At 40.7% G+C, this 26930-nt stretch overlaps 1 protein-coding gene across 7 annotated transcripts; it reads right to left on the minus strand.

The window, feature by feature from the left end:
• Positions 1-59: 59 nt before the first annotated feature.
• arhgap28 (Rho GTPase activating protein 28) lies at positions 60-25404 on the minus strand. 7 transcript variants are annotated; one of them, XM_027001886.3, is made up of 16 exons: positions 15746-15881; positions 15570-15588; positions 12655-12839; positions 12038-12258; positions 9648-9723; positions 9327-9499; positions 8701-8866; positions 8526-8617; positions 6992-7069; positions 5242-5401; positions 4890-4972; positions 3344-3541; positions 2906-3040; positions 2616-2743; positions 2473-2534; positions 60-2217 (listed from the first exon to the last, which is right to left on the minus strand). In XM_027001886.3, exons 3-16 carry the CDS (start codon positions 12812-12814, stop codon positions 2126-2128), a joined length of 1824 nt encoding a protein of 607 aa, XP_026857687.3. In that variant the 5' UTR covers positions 12815-12839; positions 15570-15588; positions 15746-15881; the 3' UTR covers positions 60-2125. The 7 variants fall into 7 exon arrangements, with proteins under 7 accessions (XP_026857687.3, XP_026857679.3, XP_081552250.1 ...); XM_027001878.3 differs by having other exon boundaries at positions 15570-15624; positions 15746-15875; XM_081696124.1 differs by lacking the exons at positions 15570-15588; positions 15746-15881 and adding an exon at positions 25139-25404 and having other exon boundaries at positions 9327-9469.
• Positions 25405-26930: the final 1526 nt, after the last annotated feature.

Genomic DNA, 26930 nt, shown 5'->3' on the forward strand with positions numbered 1-26930 from the left:
TTTCAGGAAACGAGTTCAAAGCTCACTAAGGTCACTGAACAGTCAAAATGAAACAAACATTCGTTGTAGACTAGTATGTATTAGAATGAAACAAATTACTCACCAACATTATAGTCCATGACATAAAAGGAAACTTTTTTTACTTTCACTATGTTTTCACAAGATTTTATTTCACTTTTCTTTTACAAGCTGGATAAAAATAATGCTTTGGTTAGATAAAAACAGAGACAGGTCTTTAGCTCAGCCCTGCTCCATGGATCCATGGTGCCAGTGAAAGAATGAGATGCTTAAGGAAAATATTGCGGTTTCTGCAAGCAGCTTTCTCTCAGGCTGGTCTAGTAAAGGGGTTTAAGAAGAGGTACTGAGTCTTTGTTCCTCAGGGGCTGACGCCTGCTGATTTTTCACCCTGCCTTTACTAAGGAGTCAGACATTGCGAAAGTGGACAATCAGATCAGATATTTTAGAAACTGGACTGGTTTAGAAACTTTAGATTCAAAGGCCAAGCTTGATTTGTAATTAGAAGGTTGCTAGTTCAAGCCCTGCCACCGCCAAGTTGCCATTGTTGGGCCCGAGTAAGCTCAATTGTTGTGTTCATAATTACATTGCTTTGGATAAAAACGTCAGCTAAATGCTATAAATGATTGAGTATCAGGCAATTAGAAAGTAAACTTGAAAATACTAACAATGTTAATCTTGCACTGTTAATGGAAAACAAACTTAAATGTAAATGACCATGTAAGCCTATATTTTGATTTTGATCTGCTCCTGCTCTCAGTAAAGGACATGAAATGATATAAATTATACCAGTATGGTTTTTGTTCAGTATATTGAGGCACTGTAATACTACAGTTTCACTGCATGTACATTCACAACAGAAAACAAAAGTGACATGATGGCAATGTCATGATAATGTTAATACAAAAAATAATAATTGTATGCATCACATACATCAGAGTACATCACACAAAAAACTGTAGAAAAAAAGTTCATTTTTTAAACTGGCATTATTTTTGACAAAGTAAAAAAGAACCAGTCACTGGCGCAATTAGTTCCTCTGTTTTAAATGCATGTAGAGCAATACTTAATAAGAAAAGCTGCAGAGTGATCGTAGGTGATCACAGTGTTGGCAGTCAGCGGAGACATGATGGAGAAGTGGCACAGCTGAAACCAGTCCTCATCAACTCATGCAAGTACAGCAGCCACCATGAACCATCTACTCTAGCCAGAAAATTCACTTTGAAGAGCCTGTTTGGTTGTTTCATAACCGCTCTCAATTAGTTTAGTTGCCTAGTGGTAAGACTTATTGCTGTACAGTGAAACCACAGTACAGAGGTTAGTGTGGAAAAGGTTTTCATACTTGTTGCACAGTGCTCAGAGCAGCTGGTCTCCAGTCTACAGAGCCTTCAAATGCATGTAATTCAGTTTGTTTCAGTGACTCAGACACAGAATCCAAATCAGCACATTTTAAGTTGGCATTAATGTTTGCCTTCTGTTAAGAGGTAATATTAATAATCACTATATGACTGCTCATAGTATCGTAGTTTTGTAGTGTACCTAATCATATCATACGTTCAAATGGCTTACTAGCAAGCATGCAGCTTTTGCAAATAATACAAAACCAGTCACGGTTTACATGGTAAAATTACAAGATAACTAGATAAATTAGTGGTATAAATATATGTACATGCTTTTTACAGTTGAGTCCTTGTAGGCAATATGAAAACATGCTTCCACAGAAGCCCCAAGGGCCACTGCAAATATGAGCACAAGACGTTTTGGCATCAGACACTCCCAATGGCCAGCATTGCGTTGTGTTGGTCATGTGTGATGCAAGTCTTAGAGAAAAACAAACAAGAAAAGTTCTCTTTTCCAAGAGTCTTGAACTGAAATTCAGATATCCACTCGAAGATTCACATATTTTAGAAGAACTCAAATTCCCTTTAAAACCATCCAGGAAGGGGCACTTGAGAAGTAGTTGAGCTTGTCAGTCAATTCTCAGGCTCCATTGTGAAGGTTTCAGTAAGGGAAAGGCCGTATCCATCCTCCAGGTTTTGTGACCCAGTTGTAAGGATGATCACAAAGATTCCCCAGCAAAAGGAGCAATCTTGCTGTGGTCTCTGTATACTCAGGTTGTTCTGGACTTCAACACCCATTCACAGTGGGGATTCACACGGTACACCTCCAGTAAGAGAGCATCTGGGTCGAGACAACGCTCCCCTGGGTTACGAAACAACTACAATCAATCAATCGATCGATCAATCAATCAATCACATATGTAGTTATGTGGGACACTCTGGTAACACCGCAGTGTTGCAGTACATCATTAATAAGTGTTTGTGACAAGCTAAGCTTTATTTTACAGACTGGTAGAAGCAATCAAATATAGTAATCAACTGAATTACATATTCTTTGTAAAAATGCAGGGGACAAAATTGCGAAGCATCACTTTTTCTGAGAACATCTTCAGCTTACCCATGTTCCCTCCAACCTCAAACAGAAACTGCCTTTGTCTTCTACCACTTCGAGATCCCTGCCTGGAAAAAGGACAGTGAGATTTAGTGAGCCACACACCCAAAAGCCAGTGATTGTGCAGTTGAACAGAGCTGTTCACACACCCATTCTCAAAGTCAAAACGGGCCATCACGTCTCGTGCTTTTGTCCCACTGTCCAGCTGAATCGCCATGGAGACCTTGGCATGGAGTGGCGCCTGCACCCTGATGACCCCGTCACGAAGGTCAGTGACCTGTAATCAGAGGGTGAATGGATTAGTGCAGCTCAATCTTCCTAGTACTATCAGTTTTCCTAGCACTAGCAGCCATATCCATGCATTATTCTAACCCTGGCCGGCTTCTGATGGAACCGACCAGCGAGGGCCGTGTGTGTAGCGCGTAGAGCCAGCACCCACCTCGCTCTTCTCCTTCTGTCTGTCTGACGTACGGCGTCGCAGAAGCTTTCTCTTGGTCTTCTCAGAGCTGGGAGTCTTCTTGCCCATGGTTGCCTCATTCATCTTCCGTATGTGAGCGATGATGAAACACGGCACCTGAAGCAAACAGACTAAGAGTCACGGCACGGCAATCAACTGCCATGTTTGGGTCAGTCTGCACTCTATCTCACAGATTTCCAAATTCAAGACCAAGCAGCATTGGTGGACTTAGGTGAACCCAAATCATTCCTCTACAGAAACACACCAGTGGGGGTTTTAAAAAAAACTTAAGGAGTAGCCACATTTTAAAGATTATTTTAAACCACCACTTCCTTTTGGTGGTTATGACTATTCAGGTGCATTGACCCATTTTGCAGATTACTAGGTGTCTCTTCAGGAACATGCGGACAGGAGTCTCACCGTCCACAGTAGGTCCTGGTGGATGATGAGCAGCTGCACCAGGTGAGCAGCTTCCACGGCCTCCTGCATCTCCTCCTGCATGCCCACCTTGCCCCGGCAGATGAAGAGGTTCGGCGCCACAATCATGGAGACATTCCACAGACTCATCCGGTTCATTGCCTCAAATTCCACTACCTTCCTTAGGAACTCCAAGAGAGCCTTTAAACACCCACACACCCACACACACAGTAACAGAAAACAAAACAGACTCTAGAACAGTTAAATGGTGATTACTGGTACCTATATAAAAGTAGGAACTTAACAGTTATGGAAAAAACCTAAATGGAAGAAGACAGTATAATCTTAGCTAAGTGAGTCATATCTGGACTTCCTTGCTTTTACAATAATTAGGTAAAAAGTAGCACAGAAACCCATACAAATGAACCAGATTTAGCTGATTTGTCATGATGCATCGCAGTCATGTGAGAAAACTTCAATACCTTAAACCTAAGTGTTTATAATATCCATACCAATACCATAATCTCAGCAAAGTCACAACATTTTAAAACCATTCTGAGGTGCCTGTATTACAGAATCATATGTAGTGTTTGCATTTCGCGGTATGGAATGTCACATGCTCTCTTTAAACAGTTTGAACAGAAATGTCTGTTTATGCATTCTCATGTAAAGAATGGCAGTTAGAAGGGGTATAAGCATACACTGGCAAGCATTTATGGCTAAAAGCAGTCATGATTTCTTCTTTGAGTTACTGAAAGTCATGTGGGGCTCTAACAAAAATGATAAGACAGCAGAACACAGCCATATGTCAAAAAAGAGGGGAAATACAGACAGATGGAGACCTGCTAAGCAATATGAGCTTTTGAATAATAAGCCATGTCTACTTCTAAACATGCATTAAAAGTGTCAGCTTCTTCTCTTTGATGAACAATGAAATGATAGTTCACAGCAAACTCGCCTAACCAGTCTTTCAACCTGGAGTGCATTCAAATGTGTCTCCACTGGAATGAACCCAAGCACGCACACACACATGCACCTACACGCACACCCCCCCACCCCACACACACACAAACATGCCTGTTATCTATCCTCTCCCCATAATTAGATGACTGCCACACACTACCCTGCATGCTACCTTTAAGTAGGTTGAAAGACTGTGCAACCCACCCACTTCTCCTCCCACACAGTTCAAACACTGAAGGGTGCCAATTAGCCTCAAAGGAGAGCAAGCAGACAGAATACTCCTCAAAACTTTCAAGTCAGTACTCTTTACAAATGCTAAGCACTGGTAATGGATGATAGCTTAGACAAAGTCCTTATGATATTAGAAACATGCATCATCTACCCTGTTAGACTATAAACCAAACTCAAATGACAACCAATATCATATATCCACAGGGCTGGACTACTGATGAGATTATAACCACATCCATATCTCAGAGCCATAACCACAGGGAGTCATCGGTATTCTGATGTGATCACTCCATCTGCAGTGCATAACTGCCCAGTAGGGGCAGTAGTGAGTAGACAGGACAGCAGAGCAGCCTACCTTCAGCGTGTCCCTGTTGGGCTCAGGCAGAAGCAGGATGAGGAGGTGCAGTGCCTGCAGCTGGTGCCTGGGTGAAGTGATATCTGACACAGCAGGGACAGAGCTGTTAATCTCACAATACTCACATGCATGCACACACACCTGTAGTACACTGCTAAGTGATAGGGAGAGTCTTCAACATTATCTGCTAGCCACCTGGGGAAAAGGGTTTACAATAATTCGTGGTGTTACTGAGAAAGCATATGTGGTAATTCCTCACAGTTTCAAGTGAAACTCATCACCTGCTTTGCTTTGTGTACACAGAAGTGTTACACATCTGTGCAGTGATATCTGGACAGCAGGAGGAGCTTACTCTGGGCGGCTGTGAAGGCAGGCAGGTGCTGCAGTGTGAGCAGAGGTGACGGAAGCTCTCTGATGAACATCTTCAGCAGGCCAGCTGCGTCGTTGTGCCTCACCTGCTCCCAGTCAAAGCTGCCCTCGTAAAATTTCGTCTCTAGCTCCTGCCGCAGGTACTGCAGGTTTACACAAACAAAGCGTTACCATTTAGGCGTACTTCAGCTACCCGGATTGGATCTGGATACACCATCATATTGGGAGGAGCAGGAAATTTCTTTTCTTCACATTCACTGGAGCTGTCATAAAGCATCACAAGCAAAGTCATTTGTAAAAAAATCATATGCTAAAAGAAACCTTTCAGCAAACATCCTTACCACAGACTAAGTTTGAAGTTCCACTCTCTAAACAAACAAGCAGACCTACACGTCATCACTCAGTTCTGATAATCAGCTCCATGTGTCCGACAGCCTGCATTATGCAAGCGGTTCACCGTGACAGCTTTCTCAGAGCAAAGAGGGGGGTCTGCAGCGGTGTCATAGAGAAGGAAAAGGCAGGCCAGAGCCTCCGAATAGGTTCCTTCTTAGCACGGGAGGAGCGGCCATGTTGGTAGGGACTCCTACCAAGATTTAGAGCATCAGTCTCCTTCATGGTGACTAGCATTGCTGGTAATTTACTACACCAAAATCAGGTTTCATAAAGGACTGAATAATATAAAAACAATTAGGAGCAGTTATTTTTGGTTTTAATTTGAATCCTTTTGTAATTCTCACTTGTCTTTGATTCATTCACTGAATGATTGTTTATCAGGACCCATTTAGCCTGATCAGAGATTATTGTTATTCAAAAGAAAATCACTATCAGAATTCTGGTTTGTCTTTTAGCTGGGCTTATCTGTTCCACATGTCCAACAGCTTGCAGTATATTTGGGTTATTCTTCATGTTCGCAGTGCTGAAGTAAGCTCTTTTGGTGGGAAGGAGGAGGCTATAAACAGGTCATCTTTAAATGCATCTCTCTACCTATGGCAGAAAAGGGCTATCGCAGAAATGTTTATCTGGACTCAAGCGCTATTAATTAACTGCTAATCATGTGCTAAAAGATACAGCTGCTCCTTGAAATTCTCTTCTGGAATCCATCTCTGCCAGCTCTCGTCCCAGACAGGGCTAAGGTCACATGGAAAGTGGGTGCACTGCCAGAGGAGGGCCTCCTCTACCCACATACTGCTAGCCATAATGCACTCTCATCACCCACACATGGCAAACTCAACACATGACCCAAAGAAAGAGGGCGCAGAGGCAGCAGTAAAAATAAACAGTTGGGGCAAAGAGTCATGGGGAGCAGTAAAGAATGAATATAGTGGCAAAGAGACAAGACCCCAAAGCAGTGGAAGATAGACATCAGGGTTTAAAAAGCTCAGTGCGCAAGTCAGGCACCATCCACTCTCCATTCATGACATACATTCACCATATGACGTCAGCAGGTCTGCAAAACCGAAGCCAACTGTGGCTCTCTAATGCCAACAGCATATCTACATACATATATACATTGAACCAAATTAAGCCATGACACATGGTGCTCGAGAGATTTAAGATTAGCTAATCTTTAAGTGGAACACAAATTCAGAGCTGTCCTGTACTTTTTTTGGCTCAGAGTGTAGAGTAAAGCTATAACAAAAATTCCCTCAGTCATGGGGAACACTAAAGAATGAACAGAGTGGTATGAAAACAAGGCCCATGAAGATGAATTTGCATTCAAGGCCACAAATTACCTTCACTCTAGAGGCTGAGCCAGGCACCCTAAGAATTCCCTCAGTCTGTAGCCCCGTCTGCTCCAGCTTCGACAACAGCTGCATGCCAAGAAGTAAACACACACACAAACATATTCAGAGATAGCCTGCCATATCAAGACAACATTGCTCAATCATGATTATGCTTATAGAGCTCAGGAATGTCCCATGTTTGCTCAGTAACCTAAAGGTGCTTATGCAAGCATGTTTCCATCTTGCTGGTTTCTTCCAATGTTTTTTCTCATTCTGACTCTCTGAGATGCTCAGAGATAACTCTTGTGGGCAGTGTAAGGGTTACTTTTCAGCATTCCAGCTATTTAACAAAAGATAGAAGCTGCTTTATCTCTGTTACTGATAATCCAATCAGACAGAAAGACTCTTAGTCAAGTACTGAGGCCCAAACAAGGCAAACAAGACAGGACAGGCTGTGTTGTCATTATTTAATTCAGTACTGAACCTGCCAACACCCTGGAGTGCAGGCGCTCAGAGAGATGGATGTTTGGGGTTTTATAAAATGACTGTATGACACTGAACAGCAGTAAAACTATCCTCAGCTGTGAGAATAACATGGAAGTTATCCATACCTTTATTCTGCTGTTTCTTTCACAAGAATCAATTTTAACAGCAGGAGTGCCACACTGAGTACTTTACATTCATATATATTTATAATAGAGCTCTTTTGTCATTCAGCTGTCTGACATGAAGTTTGTCTTAAAATATAACACTTTGAAGCAGAAATCACTACAATTTTCACTGCTGGGTTTTATAACAGAAGTTATCTTCCCAGATAGCCTGATATGTGCCTTCACTTCTTATAGGTGGTCTACTGTATACCTGCTACTAATAAACCGTGTTCACTTTTAGTATTTTAGCACTGTAGAATAGAATATTCTTGTGCTTGCGCCTTTGAAATAGATCACGTGCCATCTCTTGCATACAAGGTGCTTTACTGATCAACCATTAAGGCCAATCTTAAGCTAAATTTCACTGGCAAAGGGAGTTCTGTTCTGTTAATACTTTTAGCCAATAATATGGATTAATCTATGAAATGCAGAGTAATATAACTTTAATTTCCCAAACAAAATGGTACGGAAAAAAGGGGTTACCAATTTGCAGTTAATATAGAGTATGCCCCATGCTCAGTAGGCAAAAGAGAGTCTGAGGAGAAATACAGCAGTTTAGAGCAGTCCTCCTACCCTCCTAGGCAAAGTGCTGAAACAAGGGGGAGATGTGATGGGCTTTTTTGGGAAATAATTTTTTAAGAATGAAAAGAAAGGGCAACACAGGTCAGAATAACACCAGATATCACGCGGTGGCCCAAGATGAGGAGGGAGGTGCCTGTGACCTAACCCTGAGAAGTGCTGACCAAGAATGTTCCAGAGCAGCCAGGGTACAGAATCCCAATCTCCAACTTTCCACTTTGGGAAGAACCAGAAAAAGCATCACTGTTCTGTTTCAAAAACCCACTCCATGGCCCAGCAAAAACAAACCCCACGCAGAGAGATAAGCTGCGCACCTTTTTGAAAACAAGCGGGACTTTGGAACCAGGAAATTTCTTTTGGTCATTTTCCAACAGCGTAGTCAGAGGAACTCCAAATATGCCAGTCTCTGCAGAGGAAAGTGAGAAGTGTTCAGCCAAGATGCTTCCAAAAGAAACGCAGAAACAAAACGGTATCTCCAGCAGAGCTCACCCCGGCCTTTGCTCCGTGCCGCTCGGTTCCTCTTCAGCTCAACACCCATGGCATCATAAAAGGTGGTTAGCTCAATCAGAGAGATGTAACCAATCTTCTTGATGTCTTCTGAGGATAAGTCTTGTATTCTTGTCACCCCCTGCTTTGGCTTCACAATCTGAAACCTCTAATTAAATAAATAACAAGGAAAGTCCTTTAAGAAGTTAACATCAGAGAACATATGAAAGTATGTTTTATGATATATGGATTTTAACCCAGATTAAGGTACTGCTCCAGAGGTCTCTATAATGAATGACCTGCATCCAATACTGATGAAAATGTCCTATCCTGCTTTCCTTTTTTTTTCCTCTCTCAATGCAAAAAAATGTAAAAAATAAACAACAACAACTGCAAGCTTTGCAAGACATCTGGGCAAATCCTCACCATTTGGCCATGTGATTAGAGTAAGGAAAGGAGGCAAACTCACAGCTAAGCCTCTGTCCCCTGTTCTCACAGGTAAATCGCTTTCCCATTCTCTCAGATAAGCCTCCATCATCTGTCCTTACAGCTAGATCCCTGTCCTTATTCTCACAGGTATATATCCCTGCTCCCTGTCCTCAGAGGCAAATCCCTGTCCCCATCCTCACAAATAAGCCCCTGTCCCCCATCCTGGTCCGTTGGCAGTCCCGGCAGTCAAGGCCCTTTCGATGAGCCGTCACACCCTCAGAGTACGGCACTTCTAAGGAAAAGATGTTCGGCTCCAGGTGATGTCCTGAAATACTGCTCTCCACTGAGGTAAAGACAGGGCACGATTGACGAACTGAAACGAACACGATCACTTACTTTAACACTCAAATCTATATGTTGGTCAATTAAAAAAAAATACATTACCATAGTGTCGCAACTGATAATTTGGAAAACTTGGGCACTGAGCTGTATTTCACTGGGGCGATGAGCCCCTAACTAACCTTTTGGAGGGGTCCAGTGGGGTAGCCTCTGTACAATCTGGCCATTTGGGGACACTGGGGGTGTGGGTTCAGCTGGCTGTAAGAACAAAATTCATAATCATGGTTAATCATATAAAATCAATCCCTCTTATCCCGAAACCCATACTTCAGCCCCAAGTGATAAATAACAAAGTACAAACATTTTAGCCAATCTGATGTGCTATAACAGATAACACTAGCTGGAACAGTGGAGGGGTGCTGCTGTTTAACACAGCTGACACCATGTTTATGGTTGTTTAGTTATACAATTTAGAAGGATGAAGGCCAAATCCTGCTATATGTAAAAGCAACACATGGGTATACAGTGGATTTGGGGGAATGCAGTGAGGGTAAGAACACAACAGAGGGACAAAGAGTTCAAATAATAGTTTCACAATTCTCCATTCAAAGCTGTTCAAAGACCACCCATTGACCTCTGCTGAAAACCAGGGCTGAAAATAGCCCTAAGACAGGTTTTGAACCCTGTGTACTGTTCAGCCTTGAAGCAGCTAAATGAGTTTCCATTCAAGCACTGAACAACCAGGGCCTTTTCACAGTTCACCTGAAAAATAACTCACTGTTCTCTCACTCTACTTTATATTAAAGCAAACACTCAAGCTTCTGCCACATAAAGGGCAATCACTAGTAATAATATATGATAGCCAATGCACTGTAATTACAAATCTTGGTGAATAAAACATTAAATCTAATTAAAGCTCAATGTCCACCTATCTCTCAGCTTTCTTTGATTCAGTTGTTCAATAATTGTGCAAATAATTTGATATCAAACAGTTTGGAACGATCCACTGTTTAAAATAAAACTAACAGAGCTTTTCTGAGCTTTTCTTTTTTTTGAACATGGCTGGTGGAGAGATGCAGAGTTTGAATCACTTCCTGCACTTCATGTCATAACTGATCAGTTTATTTTCATAACTACACTTCCTCCTGGGATTCACCACTCTCTATAAGCTTTATTTCACCAGAAAGAATTGCCAGCTTTGCCTGTATAGATATAAATATGATCTTGGTATATCGCTTTACTGTTTGTAGCTCTATTTCAAACCTGCATTCTTAGCTTAGCCACAGTCAACACTGTGGGTGTCCAAGGCAGTGTGCCTCAGCTGCCAGTCCAGCTGGCTATGAGTCACTGCCATACACTCTGCCAGTTTTCTGTCTTCCTCTCTCTCCATTTCTTTTCCCTATATTTCCCTCTCACTTGCACTCTCTCATTCACTCATTCCATTTCTCTCCATCTGTCTCCCCCCTATCTCAGTATTTTTTGTCCAAGTGTCCACTAGAACATTCGAACAGACTATATTTTTGGCTACATGATGTTAAAATGGTACTAAATTCAAGAAACAATTATGTATTATTGGCATTCTCCAAATATTTCCAAGTTTGCTGTGTTTCTATAACACTCATTACTGTTAGTCCCGGCTGGACAAACCAGTTGGTCATCCACTCCAGAAACTCTCACACTGTGGTGGTCTTGAGAGCCTCCTTTATTTTGGCATTTGTGCATAAATTCCACAAAAGGCCAGGACCTTTCTGCTCCGTCCACAGCTCTCATACATGCTATGTTGAAGCTAAAACAAAGAAGCCCAAAATCATCGGAGATAGAACATGAGCAGTCTCAGGTTCTCCTCCTGTTAGCTTTCATCATTAGATCCGTGCCAGTCAGTGATGGCTAATTTAAGCTCTGTTTGCGACTTCCTTATGCTCATGCCCATTCTGGACCTTCCACATTCCAGTCTCAGTTGTGAAGACTGACGCCTTTCGCATGAGCAGAGAGCAGCTGAGTTGAGCAGTGGGTGCATCTTCTGCATGCTCACGAGGTGCTTGCCTTTCCCTCTCCTGCTCTGCACACGGCTGTCAGGCAGGCCATCTGCATGAGCCTAAAAGACAAGGACCCCTGAGCATGTATGGAACCACCACTCCCACTCGGTATGACACAGGATCTGAGGAAGAGAAGCTGCCCTACCCTTCGCCTACACAATCATGTCAGACAGCTGAAGGACAAGAGCTTGTGCAGCGGATATGACATGTGGGGCCAGTAATGTTAAGAACGAGCTAATCCTGCAGGATATTTGGTCCCATTTTAAAACCCAGACAGATGAATGTACTGTTTAACCTTGACTTGAAAAAAAAATATTTTGAAGACCAAGAGTTAACTTAAGTAAAATTAAAAAAAGGTATATGCACATCAAGTTGCTATTCAAGACTATTAAGCTAGTAAATTTAAGCCACTACACTCCAAAGATTGGTAAATCTTTTAGGGTGACGTCTTTTCAGAAAAAAAAAAAAAGTACCTAACAGTCAGCATCCGCCCAGTCATACATGATATCTCCAGTATTTCTGCGCCTTCAGCTCACCAACGTGTCAGCTGTGGAGAACACGTCTCGAACGTGGCGTATGGGCTGCTTGTTCCTCTTGCGCAGGGTCTGGGTGTAGTTGTCCAGGCGTTTCTTTACCATGGCAGCCTGGGATCGCGTAAGTGTGGAGAGGAGAGCCTCAGCTGGGCTGTCAGTCAGAGTTCCAGACACCAGCGTGGAGAGACCTGCTTCATGCAACCAAGCTTCCTCCAGTTCTGCTTCTAATGGGGAATTTACAGTTATACCTTAGACAGAATAATGAATGTGTGGCAGGTCAGCTATAGCTATTTTAGGCTTCAGACTGGTAGTAAAACCTGATTTCTAAATATATATGCAAATGATTTAAATACAAATGTTTTTTTCCCCCTTCTATTCAGGTCACAATGGCTGAACTACAAACTACAAGTCTGAAAGCCTTAAACTTAAAAAATTTGGCATAAAATATAAAACTGATTTAAGCATTACATACTCATAGGATTATGTATATTACATTGGACTGTACACGATTTGAGCATGCGCAATCCTATGACATCTTAAATCTAAATTTTTCCTCTAAACTTTATAAGTTATAAACAAATTATAAACAGACAGTATCTCATGGTATGGTCTGCACTTACCATCCATGACGCCTTTTTCGACTGGCTCCTGCTGGCCTTCTGGACAGGCCTCCTCAATGTTCCTCACTTCTCTCCAGTAGTCCTCCATGGACAGCCGCGTGTCTCGAGCTGCTGAGCGCTCCTGAGAGGAGGGAGGCATCGCCCCTGCCGAAGTCATCATCGCTAACCGCCGATTCTGGGATTTCCTACCAGAATGCATCACAGTACGAATATAGTTACTTAAACCCATGTGGCTCAGATGAACCATGGTGATATAACACAATGACAGAACTACATTCCATGAATCACTGTGGAGGTGTGCATGTAGGAGACCACATCAGCATTACTGCAAAAGGAACCATGGATGGAGTGCTTACACCCACGGAGAGGTAGGCACTGAGCAGAGCAGGCCCAGCTGAGGAGTGTTTTAATCCATCCCTCATCCATATCCTGGCTTTACTGCCAATAATAGCCAGCCATCATTATGGCGACTCCACAAAAGCAGACTTGGCATACCACAACCAGCTTCAGACAGAACCAGACTCTTGACAGTAGCATGGCCACTATCAGGAAGCACACACTGCCCTTGTTCCTCCCACAACACAGCACATAGGGCGTCTGTTTGCCATTTCACCACTATAGGCCTGTAATTGCACGTAGCCCTGGTGACATCACTGAACAAGTAATGCTGCCCAAAATGTGGCAGAGGTTCTGAGCTGATGAGGTCCAATGGGATGCTGGACACTCAGAGCCTCCTTGAAGGAATCAGAGATGAAAGAGCTTGGCACACCACGTAGACCTTCCCCCTTATCTGCCCCAGCAGCTGAGATGAGAGGGAGGTAAAGATCTGAACAGACCACCCCTCCACCTTTTCACTGTGGAATCTTCAAGATAGAAGTTGGTAAGATGATAAGCTGAAATCATGGTAGAAAAGTAAACAATGTATAAAGTTTAAACACTCTCCAGTTAAGGTGATACCACTTCAATGGTTTCAGAGAATAAAACTAAGATGACAAAACAAACAAAGCAAAGCAATCAGATCCAATTTAGATTCTCAACTTCCTACTCAAATATTGATCAGGATGAACTAGCTGACGATGAACTGCTAGGCTTCTTATTAGCTCTCTCAGTTTCACTGCCAGGAAGTGAAGCAGACTTCACTTAGAGGAAGTTATCGATCAGAACCATGCAAAATGGTTTATGTGTTAAAAGCAGAACTTCATTCTAATAGCTTCCGAATTCCCCAAGAGGTTTCTGCTCATCACTTCCAAAACTTCTTCCAAGAAGTATAGCGCGCGCGCGCACACACACACACACACACACACACACACACACACGAAAACATTTCGGTGCAATGATTCATTTGAATCTAGATTGGCATGGAAGCCTATGTAATCTCCATCTGACTTTGGAATGCATCCCAACAGATTTATACCACTGCTTTCATTAGATGATGCTCTGGTTAGCGTCTAAGCTGTGGCGTTTCATTCACTGACGGTCACACAAGAATGCAGTGCTTGTTGAAAAACAGGTTTACAGCCCCATCAGCCAGGATGCATGGTCTACTTCTCTTGCTAGGCCAATGTGCCCTCCAAGGAAATAGTATTGTTACAACTTTGTAGCTTTGCAGATTTCCTACAAAAGAAGTTGCCAGGAAAGCTGCAACCACCAATCACACCATTCCAAACTTAACTGTACACAGATATTCACACCAGCTTTTTCACATCTGTTCCTATGATACTGGAATTGTAAGATCCGATTTCCTGACCAATAGCAACCCAGGCTATTATCAAAATAAATTCATATCCATTTTGTTTGCCTGTTGCACTCTCTCTTAAGAAATAAAGGCATTGCATATACTTTGTGTCAGTCATAAGGGCTCCTCCTTTTCTAAATTTATCTTAGCAAATGTGTCCTTAATGAGTATGTACAATGGAGTGGTGATGAAAACTATTCCACAGCCAGATTCTCACTGACACAAACAGACAGGTAATGTTCCCTAGAATGTACAAATAAATCAGTTACACAGATCAGACAAGTTTCTCCAAGATTAACACAGCTAGGCTAAGTGCATAAACTTCACAAAAAAAGTTCCCCTACATAAAAGTGATGTGCGTTTTCTCAGCATAGCCTGTACAGGAATTCAGATGCATAGCTAGAGCCACTTTCACAGTCCAAGACACCAGACAGAGAGGCATTATTTCACCATCAGATTACTCAATTACAACAAACTTGGTGCTACCGGCCAATTTCAAATTCGCATAACCAGCACAACCTGCAGCTTCCATGACAATGGGTATGTATGCACAGCATGACTTTTCACAACACATTTCAGAGATGACTACTCTATAGGCCATACTTTGCCATCATTCCTTTCTAAATGCATGCTGCTAGGAACTTGTCATAAATGACTCCTTTAAACTAAACAGGTACTGAGAGAAAGCATGGACCTCTAGCTCATTACTCTAAACAGCTCAAATAAACAAAAGGATCCATCAGAGAATCTACATCTGCCAGTTTAAATACTTTTTGTTCAAAAACGTTCCATCACAGACACTGAAAAGTAATTAAAGTGCTTACCAGCACTGATTTGTTAATCTGGGAAAGAGTTTGAAATACTACATTTGAATTCCTACACAGTATAGCACTACAGTGAGTTTAGTACAGATAGGTGATGTGCACACTGGCACAACATAACTAAAGAACATGCTTCTTACTTCCACTTCAGCACAGCACAAATCCTGACAAAGCCTTTGAAAATGAAAAGCACAGAACACACCGCACAAGCTCATGAATGAATGTGCACAGCAAAGTCTAGTGTAATTAGCATGTGCAGATCATCCAACCAAGAAACACAATACTAAATGTTCCAAAAGAATAAATATCCCTAGCAAACACAGACTTCGCCTATTGTTGGAGAGGAAAGCACCGATTACCTTTCAGCGTCTCATTCAGCTGGGGAGGATGAAGAAAGGGCATTAGGGTATCCCACTTGGAACGGAGATATAGATCATAAAAACAAAGCCAGTTGAAAGCAAAGGGAAAGAAAGACGGAGCAAAAGAGAGAGGAAAGAGAGAGAAACAGAAACAGACACGACAAGGTTAAACTGACCCAATCTCAGGATTTCCTCCTGCAGTGGCAGGAACTGTGAGTGTAACCTAAACTCATCTCCCCTCCCTCTCTGCATCTATGCTTCCCATTCCGCTGGAGGCGAGCAACTTTCCAGCACATACACTTTTGCCTTCCATGTCCCCCACCCCTCCTCTCTCTTCACCTCATCCTGTCCTGTTCTCTCTCTCTCGCTCTCTCTCTCGCTCTCCCCCCCAGCTCATCCTGTCCTGTTCTCTCTCTCCAGCTCAGCTCAAAGCCTCCTCCTGCCTTAATCATTGCAGCCCCCCACTTCCTTTCTGAGGTCATTAAATGCCCATTGTCCTCTCTGTTTACATCGGCTGGTCTCTTGAAGACTCCATCATCAAGTATGGTGAAATTAAAGGGTGATATGAGCAGATCTGAGGTCTCAGCAGCTGCAAAGTGTCATTTTGGAAATCCAAAACATTCCACAGAAATACCTGAAAACTACCTTAATCTTTTATAAGGCATACATATGCATGAACATTTCCTCCAGTTTCTTATCAATCACCACACACATCTTGTTCCCTGCACTGGAAAACACCCCTAGCTAGAATAAACAACTGATTAGTCCTTGTCTTGACTAAAGAACAACAGCTATTTCACGTTTTGGCAAAACCACCACATCAACAGCAGGCAACCCTAGAATGAATTTAGGTCAATGAAAAAGTGCTAAAGTAGAAACATGTGGGACACTGGTGTTCAGCCCTGTGAGGCTGCTCAAACCAAAGACAAAAGCAGAATGCCCTTAAAAATCATGACCTCATTCCTCCAGGAATGTCAACACTAGAGCCTTGGTGCCAAGAGCACCATTCAAAAGCAATAGCTATTCAAAAACAGAACCAATTTTAGTGCCTTTGTCTTAAACCAACTTGTCAAGCAATTCATGTAGGGTGGGGTCCTCTAACTCCATGCCCTTGACAGGAAAACCTTTTGGAGTGCTTTGTCAAAGGTCTAAATGGCCTTTCACTGGCCATATATTTAATCGACTAAAACCTTTTCCATCTCTCATATTGACTAAAATGGGCATCCATGTCTGTGCCGATAAAATCAACAGAGTGAAAGAAAGAATGTGCCGAACTGCTGACTGTGGCACATTGTTGGAAAATGTTGAAGTGTAGACTTGCCATGTATCAGCTAAGGTTTTCAGCTTCATTGAGCACCATCAGTTCAACATGATTTCACCAGAAAACTATGTCAACATCCCCCAGTTAAACCTTAAAATAAGAAACATCTGGATTCTAAAAAAATGCCTTGGAGAGCTTTAACAAAACCATATGTACCAGGCCCAACACTGGAGGGTTCCAGCACTGACCCTTAATCATGACCTAAACACACTGCACCCATTTCATAGTGTGACAGCTTGACTAGGGAGACCGAGCAGTTGTTATCCAGTCACAATGACATTAGCACTTAGGCTAGTTTCAGAAAGTTTGTCAAATTTCATTCTTTGCACTTGTATTATCTTACACATTGATTTTACTCACATCTGGAGGCCTTTCTGCAAATGATCACTAGCCTGGCAGTCTTTGTTCAAAAGCAAAAATTACAACACTGGACTTTTATGGCATCATGGCATACCATTTTTACATTTTCAAAAAAGTTTTTTTTTTTTTTTTTTTAAACAGTGCATTTTTAGATGTGTAGTTAGCATGTATTCCCACTTCAAATGATCAAAAATAAAAGGCATATGTAGCTCCTTTAAGAACTCAAGTATGCAGAAGAATGTATCAGAAAATCTTCAAAATGTAAAAATGGTGATAGTTAAAACTAATCAGTTAGGAATAAATATATAAAAGCAGTAAGTATCTATAGCTTCAAAATGTAAGTCTTTGGGCACAAACATTTTCCCAGCCCAAACTGCCACATGTTCTCAGCAAATGCAGCCAGGTGCCATTTTTGGCAGTGTGTGGGGGATTTATGAGGAATCCCCTCACTCTGATGGCAGCCCCAGAGGGGCTATATTTATTCAGTGTCACCCATCAACAACACTGGCTGGTCTGTTCATTAAACCTGAAGCTTTTCATGGGTCAGCACATTGCGATGCTCAAAAGATGTTTAAAGGCAGGGCATTAAACAACAGGACGTCATAGAGAAAAGATCAGTACAGCAGGGCCTCAGAGAGGTTAATATCGCTGATCTTTAATCTGGCGTGCTTCAGATGGTCAGACTACAAATGAAGATTTAGGCAAGCAACACTGTGATGATTCATGGATTCAACATCAGAGAAATAGAAAAGAATGACTTGGTTTTAAAATGTCTTGCATGAATAATCCAGTGCAGAGAATTGCCACAAACAGATCTTGAATGCCTGTGGCTGATATGAGCAATAGGAGACAGCTGTAGATTTGGGGGGGGGGGGGGGGGGGGTGACATGTTTTTCGTCATCCCTGGTCACATGAGCTTAAGTCATAACCACAATAAGCACTCCTTTGTCAAACAGCAGCTCAGTGTGGAATGCTTTATTGTACACAACTAACTTTTAAAAGGTATGTACTTAATAACTGTTTAAATCAGTAGACAACAAAACCTGGACCTGGTAGCTAGAGAGCATGATTTGTTGATCAAGAATCCATTACATGCTATGTACAAGCTATGTCAAAATGCCCAGCTACAAACCAAAAATATTTTGCGTAGTTAATGTCACTTTTTAGTTACTTGGATGAGGTACACTGCCATTTACAATTCGTGCATTGGTTAGAGACATAGGAAGGAATTAGGACATCAAACTGTTTTTTTGAGATATTTGAAATTCACACACACACACGCTCACACACACACACACACGCTCACACACACACACACGCTCACACACACACACACGCTCACACACACACACACGCTCACACACACACACACACACGCTCACACACTCTTTAGGGTGGCCAGGTGTTCAGTTTTATACCAGTCAGTCCAGTTTTTCAGCTCTCTGTCCTCTGTCCAGCAGAACGCCTCAGTGAAAACATATTTGTCATCTTTCTGCCGTGAACAGAGTTTCTTTCCATTGATCAATATTATTTTAGCATGTCATTGGGTCATATACAGGTCAAAGCAAATATGCTGTATTCATTGGTTTAACAGCTCACCTCACACCTCACTTATAGCCCAAGTACAGAACGTCCACACTCTCAATGCTAATCAGTTAGGAGGTACGCAACAGCATGAAAACACCAAAAAGAAAGACAGCTTCAGTTCTTAGTGGTCAGCACATCCTTCCCTTCTGGGGAACAGGAAAGATTGCTGCTAAGTTTGGTGAATAAAATACTAATTTACCTTACAGATGTTTAGATCAAATTGGTCAGCGGTGTTAGCTAGCTAGGAAGCTTATGGCTTTTCATATTGTGTGATGTAGTCCCATATCCCCAGCACCCACTCTCTCGCACACACAATTCATGAAATTAACATCCTAAAAATTAGGTTGTGTAATTGCAATTGGGTAAAGCAGTAGTCATGGCGGCACAACAAAAAAGAACATTTAAAGCTCTATTTCAGACAGTAACATTATAAAAGCAGTAGTCCAAAGACCATAAACTGGCATATCATGGAAAGTAGAGTAGTAAAGGAATAACATTTTTAGAGGTGATCTCTGATTCAGATTGGGAAACCCACTTTCTTCCCGGTGCTTGAGGATGTCAAGCAATAGAGTTGGCTTACAATTCACTTTTTGTCTTAAACTCTACCTGGAAAATTAGCCCTGAGAGTCTGGGCCTTTGAATTTTGCTTAAAACCCTCTCTGATGAAGTTTACTTCATGCATATTTTATATAATATATATATATATATATATATATATATATATATATATATATATATATATATATATATATATATATATATGCGCCTTTGAAAAGATATCCAAAGGAACAAGGTAATAAAATAAAGAAATAAAAAAGAAACACATTGCATTCCATAGTTTTGCAAAAGGATTTGTTAAATTGAATAGTGACTGAGGGAGGAAATGCAATATACAAATTATGCCCATTTATACCCATAATTAGGTTTATATGGACAAGTGACCACCATAATATAAATTTGTTTAAGGCTGCAGTGGAACACAAATGAAATGGAATAGAATTCAACATTCTCTAAGGTGTTCCGCATTCTAAGGTTATCACATCCACTTTTACAGCCATTTACTGAAGACAATGTTCCATTCTGTGACATGGCACACTCATTAGTGATAAGGTAGATCTTGGAATTTTTATTATCCCTCCTGTTTTTTGCATAGATTCTAACTTAACACATTTACCAAAAATTCTCTCCTCTCTGTAGCATTCTGCCAGATTATGCAAAAGAGTTCTAATGGTAGAGGGCCAAAATACAATTGAACATGTGTGCATGAGGGGATTGCAAAATGACCTGGATGCTGAGGAGTCAGTCACTGAGTGCTAAGTTAATGATTCATGTTGCTTATCTAGAACGTCACACATTCCCTAAATGCACAAGCCTGTCAAACAAACACCAAACTCCAAACAAACTGCTATGAAGCCTTTGGCCATTCTTAGGTTTGTCCAAGAAAGGCTAAAAAATTGAACACAATAAAACTGCCTTGAACCCCTTGTGACTTTAACCTAATGTTTCATCTATTCATTGAACTTAAAACTTTAAAGAAACTTGTTTCCATGACTACACAGTATGCCTTTTAACCCAAAGATTAAAAGTTTTTATCCAATTATTCTAATTGTTTGACATACATTGCATATCTAAACTACTTATGACTACTTATATGTAAACTACTCATGTGCTACATGACAGGGTAAGCAACGTGCAGATTTTAGAGCATTGCAAAGTATTGAATCAAGGATAAGATAAGTCTTTAATTTCCATGAATAAACCCTCATTACAAATCCTGATACTCACAATAACATTCCATCTCCGATTTTTCCCAGTTAGCTCTTATCTACTTTCTGTACACATACTATAAAAACCAGCACCAGTAAGCCAAAATCATAAAGGTTTCAAATTGTAGGAGTAATGACAGCATTTAGTTCATGACATCTTTCCCCATCAGTAAGTAAATTAACTTCATATAACAAAAAGTTAAACATGATCTTAATTGTTACCTATTTAGCCAGTTACTGTATCTAATCAGCTCCAATAAAATGGGACCCACAATACACTGCAACCATAAATTTAACAGCAATTCCTATATGAGTTAACTGGAATATCTGGGTGGAAGGATAATTTATGTTTACCTGTGCATGGTGGGATCCTTCTCTAGATGAGTGTATCATAAATGGCAACCTCTTCTCATGTCTGTACGAAAGTAGAATGTGCAGTATTCACTCTCTACCTGAGTCAACCCCCCCCCCCCCCCCCGCCTCTGGAATGTGGATGAGCAGTGCTATGAAAAGCATCTTCCATACATATTTCCTGCTGCATTTAACTCTCATGAGGTCATTAGTCTGTGTCAGGCTAGCAGCCAATTTGGATATTCATATCATTATGGCTATAGGACTTTGCCAAAGTACACATAAATCACAGTTTATGTGATCCTGACTATAAGATTGTCTATCATATTAATCAGAATTACCACTATTTGCATATAAATTATAAAACTTTGTCTATTTTTTTCTGTCAAATACTGTCTTGCAAAAGTACTCATTTAACTCTTAATAATGACCATATTCTTCTGGATTACAAATGACACCGAGTTTGTACTGGGACATAATTTATTTTAAAAGACTGACCTTCAAAATTACTCAGTGAAAGTGATATTTGCTTTATGCAAGAAAATATCCTCTGGTAAAAATTACCAGTTGAAAAATGTTTGCATATTCAACACCTGTCCTGTGAAACCTCCAATTTGACACATATGAAAGAAACTGTCCTAATAAGGATAAGTGGCTTACAATTGGCTTTTACATTTTACAAGTCATTTTTAAAAAGCCTTTCTGGATAGAGGACTGCGAATATAAACAAAATGAAGACCAAAGAGGAGTCTAAGGAAATTCCAGATATTATATTATAGGACATGCACAAGATAGGAAAAGGCTACAAAATAATATTCAAATGCTTGGATCTCATTGAACATTGGATCACTTGCATGGAAATGGAAGCTACATATTACTGTCCAAGAAACTCGGTGTCAGAGCAGGATAAGAACTTGCGTTGGAAGCCATAGAAGTCATGAATCACTTATAAAGTAGCTACAGAGTTCAGTGGAGACCAAAGTGAAGGTGCTCCAGTCAATGACATCAAGAACTCTGCACACAACTGTCCTTCCTGGGAAGATGACTAGAGAGTAGAAATTACTAAATAAACACATCAAAACACCATCAAGCCACTAAAAAAATACATAAATAAAAATATTAAAGCTTGGGAGAAATTTCATCATCAGCAGGACAATGCACAAGGCCAAAGCAAACATAGGTTCAACAACAAAATGGTGTATGGTCTACAATGGCCAAGTAAATGTCCAGATGTCAATCCAGTGGAGAATCTTTGGCGAGTTTGAAGTCTGCAATCCACAAGCATCGTCCAACCTGAACAACTGCACTGTTCAGCATTTTAAAAATATCTCCCGACAAATTAATTGCTATTGAATTTTGAACTTTAAGAACATGTTTCCCATAAAAATTCTAGTTGGAACAATCTGTGTCTCTAGTAATCCCAAATAATCTAATGACATAAGGCAAAGCACTTTTTGCAAGGCAAAGCACTGTGGCATGTAGTTATTTCAGTTCTACAGCAGAATTTAAACCAGGTACATTTCACTTCCTCAAATTTCCAAAACATAGAGGTTACACATACAGGCTATCTGTGCTCTATACTGGCCTGAATATTTCCACCATTCTTCTGGCTGTGAGAGATGTCAGATGCCAGAACACTGGCATATTGGCTGTATGTTGTGAGACAGTAATCCTGACAGGCCACATCTCTAAATGGTGCCAAGATGCTGCCACTCCAAACAGCCAGAGTTAAGCTTCCTGTCTCCACACCAAGCAGCAGCAGAACAATGGTTGCAGTCACATTAAATAGGTCAGTCACAAGGGTGCAACAGAAACATATTAGAAATAAAACAAAAGGTGGTTAACCAACAGACCATCAAATTACCCACAAAACACGTAAAAACAGTCAAACAAGGCATCTCTATAAAACAAATATATATAATATGATACAGAAGAAAATAGAAATGTAAAGAAGAAAATAATATTTAATCCTTTTAGTAGTGAGTGATGCTAACATGTCTGGGATATTAAAACTGAATATTATAGACTATTGCATTTTTTATCCTGGCCTTGAGCATCTAGAACCATCTAGAAGTAACTGGTGCTAATGATCCAACTGTACAGACAGTAGTAAAAGCTGATCACTTTATTTAACAAACTGCAAAAGCACCAATTGGTCAGCAGCTTTGTGTGCAAGTCCAAACTCACCAAAGTGAACAATCCTGCTCATCAGTCACACTGACCCATGCATCAACACTATGACCAACACATGCACACCACCTCTGCATGCTTTACACATTCCAAAAGTGTATAGGAGGGCGACATTTTTGTGTGTATGTGTGTGTGTGTGTGTGTGTGTGTGTGTGCGCGTGTGTATTTGTGCATGCGCACACAGGCACAGCTTTAATGTCATTTTACATGGCAGGCAGACAGAGAATTTAATTAGTTCAGAAATAACTGGTTCAGGGATTAATAAAGGGGCCATATCAATCAAATACCTCACAGAATTTAATCTTCATAAAGCCTTTTTAGCTTACATAGAGAACACAGCTAAATGTTCCTAGAAGTAGAAAAAAAAAGAAGACAGATTAAATTAAATTTTTTCTAGAGCATGGTGAGAAAAAGAATCTACCACTTAATAAAACATGACAGAGCCCCAACCTCCATGGATGATGGCCCTGGTCTTGATAGGACAGGTGTTGGGATCACCCCACTTAAGACATGAAATCTTTATCCACAACATCAGACTGACTGGCTAGCTCCTAATGTAAATACAAAATGCAATGTAAATATTTTTAGATGTATTAACTGCTCCTACCAACAGTCCCTGGCATATCACCGAGAGAGTGAAAGAGAAAAAAAAGGACATAATTAAAAAGGCAAGGAAAGAAAGAAAGAAAGGTTAGAGTAACACAATACCCCGTTACTACTTTGCCCTGGCACCGCTTTTCACTTACATCACCCCCTGATGAGATACAAGAGTACAACTAGCCAATCAGAAGCTAGGAATCTCTAGTCAGTGGCTCAGCACAAGGAATGATATGCAGTTGAGGTTCTTCATTCATGGAGTCCAGATGCAGAGTCTAAATATTCCTCTCTCCTAGTGTGTGTATGAGGATGTGAGTCTGTAAGGAAGGGTGGGCGGGTGTGTGTGTGTGTGTGTGTGTATGTGTGTAAGTGAGATGATATCCAAACAAAAACAGCACTTTTCTTTTACCTACAGCCAAGCTCATCCAAACCCAAATAGCAATAATAATAATAATAATAATAACAATAATAATAAATACAACTTTTAGCTGACTTGCACTCACTTAGAAACTTTATGAATAGACTAGCATAAGAGTAGGAGTATCCAACCTCATAGTATCCCCCTGACCAGTAGACATTAATCCTAATGTTGATATAATTTTGCTTCTTTTGCTTCCAAAGAACCATTTATATTTGTTTAATTGACCAATATTTCTGGCTTATTTCCTGCCTTTACTACATACATTAGCTCATATTCTGGACCACTGAGCATGCTTGAGGTCCTACACTGATCAGCTTTTCTGACGACTGACAATAAAGGAAATTGCAGCAGGGACCATGTTTATGTTCATCATTACTGGTCCTTTATGTTTTTATATAAATGGCATCCATTTATCTTAAAACATATTGATACTCGCATTAACATCATCAGACATGAAGATAAAAGATTGTCAAAACGAGTTTGCATATTTCAGTCTATGCCTGACTTGTAGAAACGACATAGAGTCACCTGTGTAATAAAACATGCAAAATAAGGAGGGAAGGACTTTTCGATTGTGAATTCTGGACAAGTGAAGTAAGCGAGATAAGGTCCTGTGTTCAAACAGCGAGTTACAATTGGTCCCACATTTTGCATTTCTACTCTGACTACAGCTTTGCCAGCTTTCTACAGCCGCTAGACATCCATTAAAATTTTAAATGATTGCGGACCACGGGGGCATGCAATTTCACAACGTTAACATTTAAATGTCTATATCACGTGTTTTATTGTTTGCAAACTGTACACGCGCGTTTCACACATTCTATGTCTGAATAAGCTTTCAAACGCACGCGTTTTTTCTACACATATGGCCACTATAACGGTCTTTAAGATATAACGTACTTAAAATGTAAAATTACAAAAAAAGAAATATGCATCATCTCAGAAACTTAAAACAGATATTTGAGGTTGGCTGTACCTGCTAACGGGAGAAGGTGTGGACCTATTCGGAACATGGCTTTCATCCGCCAAATGTATCCTTGAAGCAGTGAATGAATGGTAAGCAGTTAAAACGACGCTTCCCGATTCTTTTACATCCATTGCGTAAGAATTGCGCTACCATGGGTAGATTACTGTAGACCCAAGGTCTGTGTAGCGTACCTTTCAAATCAGCCCGTACTTCTCCCAGCACAAAAGTAAATAATGCAATTTATTGCTCCTTTCGCGCGTGCTCATATTACGGACACCACTAGCAGGAAGAAGAGAGGCACTCCACCCGACCAATCAGAGACAAGGTTTGCTTGCATTATAATTTCATTGTTTGCCAAGAATTACAGCTAGACCATTCTCCGACTCAACGTTGAAATTTAATTTCTTCCTACTAAATATATCCAGTCAGAACCTGTGACGTTTGATGCTGATTATTCACGTGATTATTGACCTTTATGTGGGTTTTAAATTAGTCAAATAACGGGTATCATGGTTAGGTTGAGTTCCTTTTCAATAATAAATCTTCTAACACGAGGGGTATTATCCTCGTATATACGTTATATATACCCGTCGACAGACAAGATGTTGATATCAAGAAGCAGTGTAACCTTATGAATGAATCCTATAAATGTCAATACTTTTAAATAGTAGCAAAGCTGGGCGTCTGCTCCCTGTTTCTTAATGCATTTGATTTTTAACCAAGATCACCTTTAATTGGTAGAGACAGTACTACACCCAACACACTCATTTCAGGTGATCTTAACACTACGAAGATTTTGGGAAAAGTACTCCTGATGACAGTATTCACAGTAGGAGGCCATCTTCCCAGGTTCCCTGTGCCTACTGCATGTCTCAGGGCTTCCTGAGACTCCTGCTCTACAGTGCACCTGCCAATGGATCCATGTTTTAGACAGGGAAACAAACTGACTTTTTGCTTTGAGTATGGACTCATGTTTTGTGTTCTGATTTGGGCTACTTTGTGTGTTTCTGCAAATGGCTAAAACAAATCTCATTAGATTAACAAAATGAGATGAAACAGATGAAAGCCACATAGCTCTCTCACTGAGTATTATGGCCCTTTTAAACCCAGTTGTGGTTATATGGTTCCTGATATAATGTAATTTGAGTAATAAGCAATTTGAGGCATTTTTTAAAACTGAGAAGTTATGAAATGGAACAGTTTATCCACCGAAATAGATATCTACATAAAGCATTTTAGAGAGCCATATGAGTATGTGTGTTTAAAAATGAAGATCCTAAAATTTGCATAACTCTCACAGAGCAGAGCAGACCTGGCAAAAGGTGCCTGAAGCATCTCAATTGTTTAGGGGTAGCTATAACAATGCATGATTCCACCACAGAGCATCAGTCTGCATCAATGCAGACCTTTGCTCATCTGAAGAGGAGGAAGCACTTGGTAGGTAACATACTGATGTACAGTCATGGCCAAAAGTTGAGACTGACATTTGTTTTCACAAATTTTACTGCCTCAGTTTTAGATCCTTTACCATATAAACATTTGACAATAGTGAAGTACAATTATAAGCATTTCATAAGTTTTTGACAAATACATTCAGTTTAAGCAAAGACTGAGAACTGAGCACAGTTTCTCTATGGGATATTGATCTGGGGAGTTTCCTGGCCATGGATCCAAAATTTTGATATTTTGTTCACCAAGGTACTTAGTTATCACATTTGCCTTGTGAAATGGTGCTCCATCATGGTGGAAAAACAATTGCTCATCAACAAATTACTCCTGGACCATTGGGAGAAGTTGCTCT

Source organism: Electrophorus electricus, chromosome 14 (assembly GCF_041902795.1).
Source record: "Electrophorus electricus isolate QZ-2024a chromosome 14, ASM4190279v1, whole genome shotgun sequence".
In the NCBI taxonomy this organism is placed as follows: Eukaryota; Metazoa; Chordata; class Actinopteri; order Gymnotiformes; family Gymnotidae; genus Electrophorus; species Electrophorus electricus.

Coding starts and splice junctions, on each gene's coding strand:
- arhgap28 (XM_027001861.3), bottom strand. CDS start 25,260: ATGGATGTAAAAGAATCGGGAAGCGTCGTTTTAACTGCTTACCATTCA. Junction 4,973..5,241: donor TGCCTTCACAGCCGCCCAGA/GTAAGCTCCTCC, acceptor CTGCTGTGTCAG/ATATCACTTCACCCAGGCAC. Junction 3,041..3,343: donor ACCAGGACCTACTGTGGACG/GTGAGACTCCTG, acceptor TGTTTGCTTCAG/GTGCCGTGTTTCATCATCGC.